Source organism: Carassius gibelio, chromosome A10, assembly GCF_023724105.1.
Source record: "Carassius gibelio isolate Cgi1373 ecotype wild population from Czech Republic chromosome A10, carGib1.2-hapl.c, whole genome shotgun sequence".
Taxonomy (NCBI): domain Eukaryota; kingdom Metazoa; phylum Chordata; class Actinopteri; order Cypriniformes; family Cyprinidae; genus Carassius; species Carassius gibelio.
In genome coordinates, this window is record NC_068380.1 from 8,751,168 (window position 1) to 8,763,441 (window position 12,274).

Consider the following 12,274-nt stretch of genomic DNA (forward strand, 5'->3'; position numbering starts at 1 on the left):
CGATGGATGTTGCGCTTTTTTTTTTTTTTTTGCCGAATGATCCTGGCGTGTGACGTGAATGTGCATTAAGCATGCGCTGTGTGTTTGTTCTGGTGCTCTGAGCTTTATTTAATTGCTTTACAGTGCATGCCACCTCCACTTCTTTGACCCAATATGGTTAAATCTAGCAGATTCTCACTGTTCCCTGTTCGTTCGTCCTCTGTTTATGTCCGTTTCTCTTTTATGTCTCCTCTGAAGTGTCTTTGTGTTTTCCGAGAGACACTTTTGCATCTGCCTCCTCCCACCACATGTTTTATTTGAGGTAATTTTCAGAGCCCGAGACCCCCTCCACCCCTGACAGGATTACAAGGCAGAAATAATTGTGCGACATAAAACACTATTTAAAGTTTTCACAAGGTTCAGGCGAGTGGAGGGGGGCTGTTTCCATGGAATATGCTTTTAGGAGGAATGCTGACAATTATGCGCCCTGAATGGAAAAAAGCCTGAGACACATATCTGGTAGGCACTTTTTTTTATTTTTTATTGGACAACTCATTCCCACATGTTCGTCTGTAATGTTTGGTCCACAAACCCGCCGACTTTGTGTCTGAAATCACTCCTTGTGATATTTATAGTGCACTACTTGAGGTGTTAGCCATTTTGTAGCGTTATCCGAATTCTGAGTAAACACCGTTTACTATATAGTGCACTCTGCAACTGATCTGTAATGGGTAAAATAATTTTAGTAATTTGTAATTTTTTGTAATTATTTAATTACATTACCTAGTAGTTATGTAATTAATTGTTTAAATATTTTTTGAAAAAAAAAAAAAAAAAAAAAAAAAATATATATATATATATATATATATATATATATATATATATATATATATATAATTTTTTTGAATGTACTGAATAAATGTTGTTGATGACTTCTTATGAATCCTTAGGGACAATTGAGGGCACTCATTATGTGTCATTCACTATATAGGGGATAGTCAATGAGTGAACGATTTTAAATGCATCACACATGAATGAATAATCACTTTGTAGAGTTATTCTGTCAATTAATGACTGCATATTCCGCTTTAAGCTGAACCTACAAGTGCAAACCAGACTTTTGACACAAGCAGGTGATGTAAAAATAAACCAAATGCAGAAAAACACAAACAAATGCAAATGCAAGGGGGTAGGCAATATGTCCAGTCATTCGCGGTTTCATCACCAGATAGAGGCTGCCCTGCATTCCTCTCAGGCACAAGGCCATGTCTTTCTCCCTTTTTTCACCATCCCCCCTTTTCCTCTTTCATTTCCCTTCTTTCATCCTCCTCTCCCTCTGATCTGCATGGCCGCATCTCAGGTTTTTCTCCTGAAGCAATCTCTATAAATAGATCTTCAATAGCTGCAGCCTAACAAACCTGCTCATCAGAACTAATTGCTAAAGAAAAGTTCTTTTTCCCGGGTTTATTTGCATTAACCCTTTCCTCCCCTACGGTGGGCTGAACTCACCATGTGTCAAATAAAGCAGGTTTTCTGGGACACTTTTTGAAAAATATTCTGTGATGTTTGAGATGAATAGGGTAAAAAAAATTATTATTTATATATCATTTACATTATACAATTATTTCACATTTTTATGTACTGGTACATATGAAAATATGAAAGTTACATTTTACGTAAAATTATAAATAGTAAGCTATTTTAGATTTTTCATGTATATAATATTCCATATAAATATTCTATTCTGTGTTGTCAGTAACTTTTACAATTTGTTTGTGGTGGCTTAAAATTCAGTTGAAATAAAATATAAATATTAGATAAAGATTTTTTTACGAGGAATAAAGGCTGCTAACTGAAATAAGTTTACATAATAAAAGCACTAAAACGGAGATAAATAAATAGCAATGTAAATGTGAAAAAAAGAAACTATAAAAAATTACAAAAGAATAGACTGAAAATATGGAAATTCATAATATTTATTATTGATGTAATAATAAAAAAATACTGAAATCAGTTAATCTAAAAATGAAAATATGGAAATTTCAAAATATAAATTATGTAATAAAACTATATTATAATATATTATAATTTATTTTTAAACCTTTTTTTTTTCTAAGTAAGATATTTAAGTATTTGTGGTGTGTATTATTAAAGGGTGGGTGTGTGTGTGATTGATAACCTCCATCGAGAGAGTATGTGTCTGAGAGGCGGCCGGTCCTAGATCACAGTGTCTTTGTTTGGGGGTCTGTCTGACAGTTTCGTGACCTCATTACCAGACCAGCGTCTGGGGCATCCATCTCACCGTGACCAACAGGGGCCCTCCACCCCCAGACATACTTGATTTTCTCTCTATTTCTCGTTTTATCCTACTGTAATAACAACTCTTATTTATATGGTTATGCAGCGCACCGTTCCCTCTCGTATTTATGGGTGGTTAAGAGAGCGTGTAAGTTTTAAGGTGGAGTTGAAACTGGTCTGAATGCGATGGGGGTCTGTTCAATGTCTGCTTTAATTGACTGTGACCTTAAGGGTGTGGGAGCACGGAACAGGGGACATTGACACGCCCACGTGCAGACATGCGTGCACAGCTGCGCACACAGACGCAAACACACACACACACTTGGGAGGAATAGGTAACCACAGATGCACAATATAAGAATTGTGATTCATACATAATGAATCACTATTACAGTTGTGGATTCTTCTTATAGGGTTGTTCAAATCAATAATGCTATGTATTAAACTACAGCACAGTGATTAGACTTAAGATGGGGTCAAGCATTGTTATTTTCGTGGGTGAAATCTAGTCATTTCAGTATGAATGAAATGGGAAAGTTTTCCTACACAGATTTTGTAGCAGGTTCAAGTTACAAAAATCAGGATTTACCGTGTTGACCAAAAAGCTACTTGGTTGAAAGGGATTTCATTGTTAGCTGTGCCACATACATCGCTAACTATTGAAATTTTTTTTTTTTTCATTTTTTTTTTTTTTCAGATTAGAATTTGTTTGCCTGTGAAATTCCGCTAATGGGCAAGCAAATCAAACCAATTAAACTTTTATACATTTATAAGGTAACTAACTAATTAATTAACTAAGTAATAGCTAATTGCAACTTGTTATAGCACTTGTACTGTATATCATTGCTCTTTTGTTGATTTTGATTGCTTCGATTGTCCTCATTTGTAAGTTGCTTTTTTCCACCCTTAGCGCAGTCGATAAGACACATGCCATTGGTGTGAGAGACCCGGGTTCGAATCCACTGTGTGACACCAATGTGTCCCTGAGCAAGACACTTAACCCCTAGTTGCTTGTAAGTCACTTTGGATAAAAGCGTCAGCTAAATGAATTAATGTAAATGTAAATAAGGAACCACACTCATATATAGGAATTATCGTAAAGATTTCTTTAGAAAATGTAAACTTCTACTGCTTTCCTATTCCTCCTATTGTTTTCTTTCGTTTCCATCCTTTTGGCGAAATATGAGCATAAGTTCAGCCTGTCCTGCAACACTAAACCACCTTTATTTTTCCTTTTTACACGAAGAACCTGGAAAACATCTGATATTATAGATTCTTGCACAGAAGCTAACAGTGCACTTTGGTATCAGCCACCTTCTGTAAAATGCCACAGTTCTGTATCCTGTAGAATGTTTGAAAGCGTGTGTGTGTGTGTTCCTTTATAATGGAGGCACAACAGCCTTACTCTTATCAGTGTAACTCTCCTCTCATCCATCATGTCTGCTGTCTATGCATGAGTGTGTGTGTGTGTCTGTGTAGTTTTGAATAACGAGCAAGATGATGCTCCTGGACTTTGTTGAATGGAAATTCTACATCCAGAAGGCAGCAAAAGACAAGAGAAGACATCCAGTGGACAGGCGATACCATGTGCTTTCCTGTTTCCACCATTTCCAGCGCTGGATTTAGTGAGATTTATGACTCGCAGAACAGGCCGGTAGCCATTTTCCAGGAGAATCCAAAACATAAAACTAGATTCACTGAGCTGAACATTATTTCATTACTTCATTACTGTTGTATAAAATCTAATACTGAAACTTCAATCTTGCCGAAAGTGCTGGATTTAAGAATCTGCTGCACAAAAATACCGTAGAAATCCAGAAGAATTTTAGCGCCTGTTGTTTACGAAAATTACAAATCAAGTTCAGTTATTATATGAATTGGAAAAATCATGTTTTAGCACCCAGAATAATGTTTTCTTTCTTTCTTTCTTGGTTGCTGCTTTCTTTCTTTTCGCACATTGAGAAACAAAAATTCAAAGATAACTAATTTAACCATATTCAAATTCATTATTTAACAAATTTGCCACAGAAATCAATATGGAAAATGTGGAAGAAGCTTGCAGTTAACTCCGCTTATGCGTCTAAATAATATTTCCGCCTTAAGCAGAAGCAGCATGAATGTGTGTGAAAATAGATTTTGACCTGCATCTGTCTAGAAAGAAAGGAGGATTTAGGAAAATGATGGGTGTCCATCATTTTCCACAATCCGTCCTGTGTATATTCTCTCGGTCAGTCAGATACGATTAAACCGATCTGTTGATCACCGTACCTACCGAGCTAAGATGGCATTATGGCAGACACAAGCAGCTTAAAGCAGCCCTGGCCTGGCTCGGCTTTGATGCCAGCGTGCCAGGACCAGTTGGCATGCGGTGAGCTATATAATGGATCGAGTGGGAGGAGGGAAAGGCTGGCGTTGATGGTAAATAATTCACCAGGCTGGCCCATGCAGCTGTGTAATCTGCCAAACTGTCGGGTTTAAAGATGCAGCGTGCTAGAGGAGGGGATGCCTTTCAGAGACTTTAGGTGGATCTGGATGTGGGGACACAGGAAAATGTGTTTCTGCTGGTTGATTGACTGCAGTGTCTCTCACAAAGCCCCCTAGAAGCATATGTGCATATATACATACAAATATGTAATGACTTCTGTTTGAAACTGTGTGCTCATAGAGGTCAAAATGCCCCTTAAAATATGTTCAAGGGGTAACTATTTCTAAGTAAATTTCTGAAGCTGATTACAGTATGTCATATAAGTATGTCACGTCACGTTTTGACCTCACCGTCTCTTTCCGTGCAGCAGTAGTCCGACAGATTGTGTTTCCGTCTTCAGACCCCCCTGGATTTACCAATGACTTGCACATGCTCAAACCTGGCCCGGTTCCTGGAGATGTACTTTTATTGCAAGCTTTTTATCCATTCGCTAACACAATAAATGTACTTTTATGTACTGCTGTCTTTACGTACGAATGCAGGCAGACAGCATCTGCAGAGAAAAATTTGGGAGTACAAGAGCACTGCTCAAAGCGGGTAGGGGGACTCTCTTTTGGCCAGGCCCCGAGCATTATGTTGAAACCAGATGTTGAGAGATGTTTCCTCCTGGTCACGTGGGCCCCTCTGGTGTGGCACTTACATAAATGTCATCTGTACAGTAGCCAGTGCGGGCGGGAGAGCGGGAACAGAGGCCCAGCTGCTCGCTCTGGGAAGATGAAGAGTGCAGTGGGGTCAGAGCTCCCCTCCACCACTTCTGCCAGCGCTCTTTCTCTCCAAACACGAGTGAGACATGCAGACGTCAGCTGTTTGCGGCAGTCTTGCCTTGTCATTGTGTTACATGCCCGTCTCAATCAGCCTGGCTGACATGTTGTGTGTATACACAGCATACACTGTTTTTGTTGTACCGATGACCGTATTCATCGGCAGGTGAAGGTTTAGCATTGATAGTGGTATTGGTCACTGGGATTTCTACAGAAGCCCAAATTTTTATATTTATATTTTAAGAGTAGTAGGATAACTGATAGGTGATGCAATAGTAATACTTATAAGCATCATATCAGCAATTCACAAAACATAATTACCATGAATTTTTTATAATGGCTAATTTACATTATATTTATTAAATTAACATGATATTTTTATGAAAACCGTAAAACATAAAACATTCACATTTTTGGACGCATGTTTTTAGGTATTATTTTCTACATTTATTATGTTAGAATTAAATTAAAGCCATCAAAACTATTAAATAACACATTTAAGTATGAGAATTGCCAAGAATATACTATATTATATTTATTTTTTGTTGTTTTACACAAAGTAGCACTTTTTCCCTACACTTTGAGTTCTAACACGCATTTAATTTGTGATAATAAAATCTAACAATATGATATAATAATTGTATTACATATCATTTTATTCACGTAAGATGTTAATATTCTGAAGAAATTCAGTAGACATTTGCTTACAAAACCAATTTTGAGACATTTAAGCGGATATCTTTAGATTAAAATGCTTTTAAGATCACATAAAAGTTACATTTAGACCGGTTTGTACATAGTGTATTATCCCAAATTAGTAAATATTATACTCTGATCATAACTCAACGCTTGATAAAACCATAAAGACAGTTTGGAGTGGATGGACTGAGGAGGAGGACTTTTTGCTACTTTTCCTGTAAAAATCCAATTCTCTCTTGCCCATTATATTAAATATATCTGCTATGGTGACTCCTACACTGCTAATGAAACGCGAGCGGCTTCGCTAATGATGTGTATATCTTCATGCCGCAGTAGCGTAATGGCCTGCGTCCTGCCGATTACAGCACTCAGGGCGCCGTTTTATTCGGCCCCAGCGTTCAGTAATGTGTTTGTGCATGGTAGGCATTCCTATACAGACTTTTAATGTGAGGGCTTTTTGTCCGGCCGGGTGATTTATTCACAGCCATGTGTAATGTCATTTCATGTTGAAACACCCACCCTATGTTCAAATGAAAGAGGCATTGATGTTCATCTTAATCTGATATACTTTAATACCACAGCATCAAAATTACTCGACTGTAAGGGCCCGCAAGAGGAGGGAGGTGTGATGCCATCTGAACTTGAAACAAAGACGCGGTTTGTTTTTTACCAGGAGATTTTTTTTTAAAATTCTTTTAAATGAAAATTTTGTATCACTCAGAAACATGAGCTGAAAAGCAAATACAACTTTGACAAGGTGATGTAGTAATAGATTACAGTTGTAAATCTTTCTTGAGAACTAATTATGTCTTTTTTCTCATTTAACCGTACGGCTGTAAGACAAACACATGCGTGCGTACATGTGGTGCTGCACTTTGCTTTTTGTTCTCGCTGTTGTTGCATGAGCATTTTTTGCAGTAAAGGGGACTGAGTCATGGAGAACTCGTGCAAGGGAAAAAACAAGGGCATATCAGGAGAGAAAGAGAGCGAGAAAGAGTGTGAATGCATACACACACACTCCTTAAAGCACACACTGTCCTTTGCTCATAGTCAGAAGCTGCACAAGGTGATGATACACTTTTGTGTGAGTTCGCGATTGTGTGTATGCTTACACGTGTGTGCACTCGCTGTGTGTTTTTTCCTCTTTTGAAGAGAACAAAACCAGCCCTGGTACATTTGATAAATTAAGATATCCATTTGAATGCATTTTGTGTGTTTTTTTCTTTCTCCCAGTTATTTTTCTCCATCTTTGATCAGATGCCTGGTATTGTCTACTCCCAATATCCTGAGTTCTACACATGCTACATTGAAAAGAAATCTTTCAAACAGTCTTCAGAATCTAATATAGTAAAATAATAGTTCATCTTTGTCTCTTTTTTGTCTTTCAGGATTTGCGTAAACAGATAGCTCCTTTGCTGAAGGGCTTCCAAGCAGAGGTGAGTCGCCTTCTTAAATGTTTTACTTGCCTTAAACTGTAGTGAAGTATCATTTTTTATGTTTAAATACTTACTTTTATCCCCAGAACAGCTATAAATGAGCCATTTGTATGTTGTTGCCCTTCAAATGTGTAAACACTGTGGCTCTGAGGTGCTATGAAAACATTTTTCTGTTTGTTTGAGCACCTAAATCTAGCAACAGCTTAACTGGCTTAACCAATGGAGTGAGTTGGGGGGTGGGACTACTTGTATGACCAGCCAATTGCAGATGGGGGGAGTGTTCTGGGAAACTTGTTTGAAAACAGCGTTATCCAAAATGTTTTATTTGACTATTTTATCTTAGAATAGCCACCTTTGTGCATGTAAACGAACCTGCTGCAAAATCTACGTGGGGAATTCGCCCCCCGATTCGCGAAATTCAAGATTGCTGGATTCCTGTTGATATGGCTGGATATCGTCTGAGAAAATTCACACAGTGACAGTAAATGTGACCGTTCCTTAAACATGGAGCTATTTAAAAAAAAAAAAAAACAGATATGTATTGCATTTGATGATATTAAGTAATTCTAATAAATTCAGTAATTATGGGTTTAATGGCTCACAATACATTTTTACACTTGTAGTAAAAATACATGATCAATAGTATAAGGACACCTGCTGGAACAGAAAAGGTGCATCTTCTAAAAATGGCTGTATGCTTAATTTGATCTCCCTGTGTCAACATACTTTTGACTTTTAGTGTATTTTAGTATTAACACAGGTGAAATGCTATTAGAGTTTGGTTATGTGATGGATCTGTGTAGGGAGGAGAAAATTAGTGATGGTTTCAGTTGATTTAAGTTCAGTCAAAGCTACTACTGTTAAACTATCCTCTCCACATTGCTTTACACAGCGAATATGACTTTATCACGCACACACCAATGAATCTCACAACCCTTCTTGTAAGGAAAGGGCTGAATAGACACAGATCTGGTGTAAGATGGCCCTCTCTCTGCTCCGATTATTCTCTCGACAGTCAATAAAGTTACATGACAGTTTGTTTTCCTGCTACTTGAGGTCTGCATTTGTCTTACAAAGCCTCCAAATTTTGTCAGTATCTAATTAGATCAGACAGTTTTAATATGTTCTTGCTATTTGCCGGTATTTCCATTTATTGGATGAGAGTGAAATCTTAATGGTGCCAGGTAAGTCTATTTGTTCTGGGACGAGCCAGAATGATGGACTCCCGAATCTAAGAAGCTTTTTCAAAGAGATTTTATAATTATAATTATTTTTTTGGAGTTAACTTTAAGGTGTAAATAAGTTTTTTCTTTTGAAAGGATGTCTACACCTCTATTATTGTGCCAAGTCATTTTTATACTTGGCTAAATCTAATTTAGAATTTTTTAATTTAGATCTTTGGTTGTCAACTGGTGGGTAACAGATATTCAAATGCCCTCTGCAGCACATACTCATAATAATAGAAGTATCATAATAATAGATATTGAATGAGTTTTGTTTTCTAGCCTTACCTTCTTAATAAAAACTTTAAGTTAATTAAGGTCTATTTAGTCCAATGCAGGCTGTGTTTTGCTAAAAGAGTTACACCTAATGTTCCTTGGTAATTCAGTCAATTAGTTGTACTGTTGCGTGATATCAAACCGTGTTTGATAAGGTTTGATTATGTTTTGCTGAATAACTCGCTGTGAGTGTTACCAGCCAACTCAAGTATGAGAACTATTAAGTGTTTTAGCTCTTCTATACTAGTAGTATTAAATTATCTGAAAAGATATTCATAAACTAAAAATAGCTGCGCTTTTAAACAGTAAGCCTTTCAGTTTGAGGTTTGTAAGGTATTTAACTGCCAAATTCAGACTTTGGGTTCAGACTTAGTGTTAGCTTTTTTTATGTTGAACAGGCTCCGCTCCAGAGGAGTCTGGCCCACCGTCTTTTAAAGGGGATACAGTCATTGTCATAATACCATGCTACTGATTAGTATTTACTCAGTGCTGTAAGGTTGTAAGGTCAGAGTAGACGTTTTAATTATTTTATTTGACTTAATTTTTAAGTCAAATAAAATAAATATTTTATTATTTTTCTATTTATTTGATTTATATTTTGTTCAGTGAATTTAAAAGTGATATTATAATAGAAAATACATGATGCATGTCCAAAATACATGATATTAGTATGACACTGTCCAAAATCCCAGAGTAATGGAATTCTACTTTTGGTAGCACATTGGTAGCATTAGTTGGACATACTGAAAGAATATTTTATACCACCTTATTACCCCTTTTTTTTTTACATTACATTTTTTGCCTATTTTTCCAGGTTGTTTGTTGTTCATCCACTCTTAAATTTTTTTTATATATATATATATATATATATATAAAGTGGAAATCCCGTTGTCTCCTTCCCTCAATAATTTTCTGCTCTTTTGCTATTCTGTCTAATAAAGTGTCAGATTAGTTCAGAAATAATAAAAGAGAAGGAAAGTGAGAAGTATGTGTCAATTTTCCTTTCCTTTGACCTCAAAAACACTTCCACTATCTGTTAAAGTATGTTTCTGTATATGTAATGCAGCGTTTGACAGGCTTCAGCAGCACCTTTTATTAAGAGGCTGTCGAGGGGGCTCGGCTCGCAGCTAGATGCGGCTCTTCCATGCCGCATGTAACTTTGATGAAGAGTGCGCTGTGAGTAGTGGCTCTCTGTTCTCCTCTCATGAGCCAGTACCGCTGGCTAACTGCTCCATTATAGCTCATTGTGGTTTCGGAGCGGTGTTCTCGAGGACTAGCCTGTTATTAACAGAGGTAGTCGCCCCACTTCAAATCACTGCTCGGTTAAAAATAAATCCTTATCCCACCATTCTAACAGCTAAATCTTTCAAACCATCTATTATTTTTCGTCGTAAAATATTTTCCTTATTGACAGTGCCTGACCTTGACAAAAACAGCCTGACTGCTCCGACCAGAAATGTACTATTTTTCGGGCATTTTTCTCAGACGTCAGCTATTTGACGATAATTGGCGGGAGGGATGGGATCGCATGTGTTTGGTCTTGTCAGTCTGACCGTCCATTAAATCTTAAAATAGACGAAGAGACTTCAATTTTACAGCACCAATTTTAAACAAAAAGATAGAGCACATATATAATTCATAATGGCAGACAGAGCAATGAATACAACCGTTAGCAGTGGGTGAATGTTTTTTTTTTTTTCAGTTTAATTTCTATCTTCCGTTTTCCTGTAACGGTGGGTTTGTTAAAATAGCACGTTTGAGTCAGACTGACACTGATCTCGTGGGTCACTGCAGAGTCCTTGCCACATGTCATTTTTTTTGTTAGAGAGAGCGAGAGCCTCCTCTTTTCCTGTCAGGAAATGAGAGTACAATAGGGAGCTGTACATAGCACGCGGCTGGGGCCCTTTTTGGGGTTGCACATGCATGTGTGTGTAAATCAGAGACGAGGGGTGAGGGGGGTCACTGTACTTAATTGTAAAGAGTTTTTGCTCATTTATACTTCTGCCCCAGAGGCAAAGCCACATGTTACAGATGTTCAAAAAGGCTTGATGGACTGCATAGTAGCCTATAACCTCGGATGTTTTTTTTTTTTTGGGGTGATGGTACCTGAGGTGGTGCTGGCTCACCCTACTTAAGATAAGACATTACCAAGCGAGACGAAAAAAATTGGTATAGCCAGTCATCTAATTGTTTTTTGTTTAGTTTTTTTGTTTTAGTTTTTTTGTGTTTTGTTTTTTTGTTTTGTTTTATGTTTTGTTTTATGTTTTATGTTTTGTGTTGTGTTTTGTTTTTTTGTTTTGTTTCACATGGTGCGCTGTTTCAGATAAAACATGAACAAAGAAAAAAAGTCCTATAGCACTGCTTATTTTCGTTTTGTTTATTTTGTTAGATGTTCGTTTACTCTGCCGTGGTCCTTGCTCTAGCCATCAGTCATGTGCTTATTTTATTTACATTAACTTTGTTTCCCTCAAATTTTTCATTTTGATCTGAGACCACTTATTCCCGATTTGCCCGCATTTAGCTTCTTATCTCAAGCTTCATTTTGATAATAAATAATCTTCATTACAAAGTGGAAAATTCAACATTCTGAAAGAAAAGAGTGCGAGACTGAGAGAGGGAGGGAGTAAGTTGACCCGCCAGCAAAGATCTCGGTGAAGAGAGCTCATCACTCTGGCAGCCGTTTATAGAGTGCCCTGGAAGTTCTACAGATTTGGAAGTCAGTATTGATTTGATGTAATTGTGCAGTAATTTTAGTGGGCCGGAGTCTGCAGAGACTCAAGATGGCCAAGTGCTGAGGAGAGACGAGGTTAGTGGCAGCTCGGCTAAATGAGTTTGGATCCAGTGACGGATGAATCTGAGATCGTTAAACTGTCTATATATATAGGCAAACAAAGTTAAAGTGTATGTGTGTAGGTTGTGAATCTGTTTATGTAGGTAATCACCTAGCGATCTCTTTCTGATGCATGTTCTTCTGACACGTTTAGCCTTGGTGCTCATGTGGGAGATGTAGGTTTGAATCTGCAGTGTGCACCACTCATTTCCCTCCTTAATAATTTCCTGTCACTCTAAGTCTACCAAAAATGAGACAAAAACAGAACTAAAAGAAACTCGAGGGTC

General features: G+C 37.3%; 1 protein-coding gene across 7 annotated transcripts in view; it reads left to right on the top strand.

Moving 5' to 3' along the window:
* Positions 1 to 12,274, top strand: part of LOC128021078 (homeobox protein cut-like 1) — a 109,290-nt gene that overhangs the window by 42,911 nt on the left and 54,105 nt on the right. For all 7 annotated transcript variants that reach the window (XM_052607993.1, XM_052607998.1, XM_052607995.1 and 4 more), the window contains exon 3: positions 7,611 to 7,658. In XM_052607993.1, the coding sequence (XP_052463953.1) occupies positions 7,611 to 7,658 (48 nt within the window). The remainder of the gene's footprint in view (positions 1 to 7,610; positions 7,659 to 12,274) is intronic.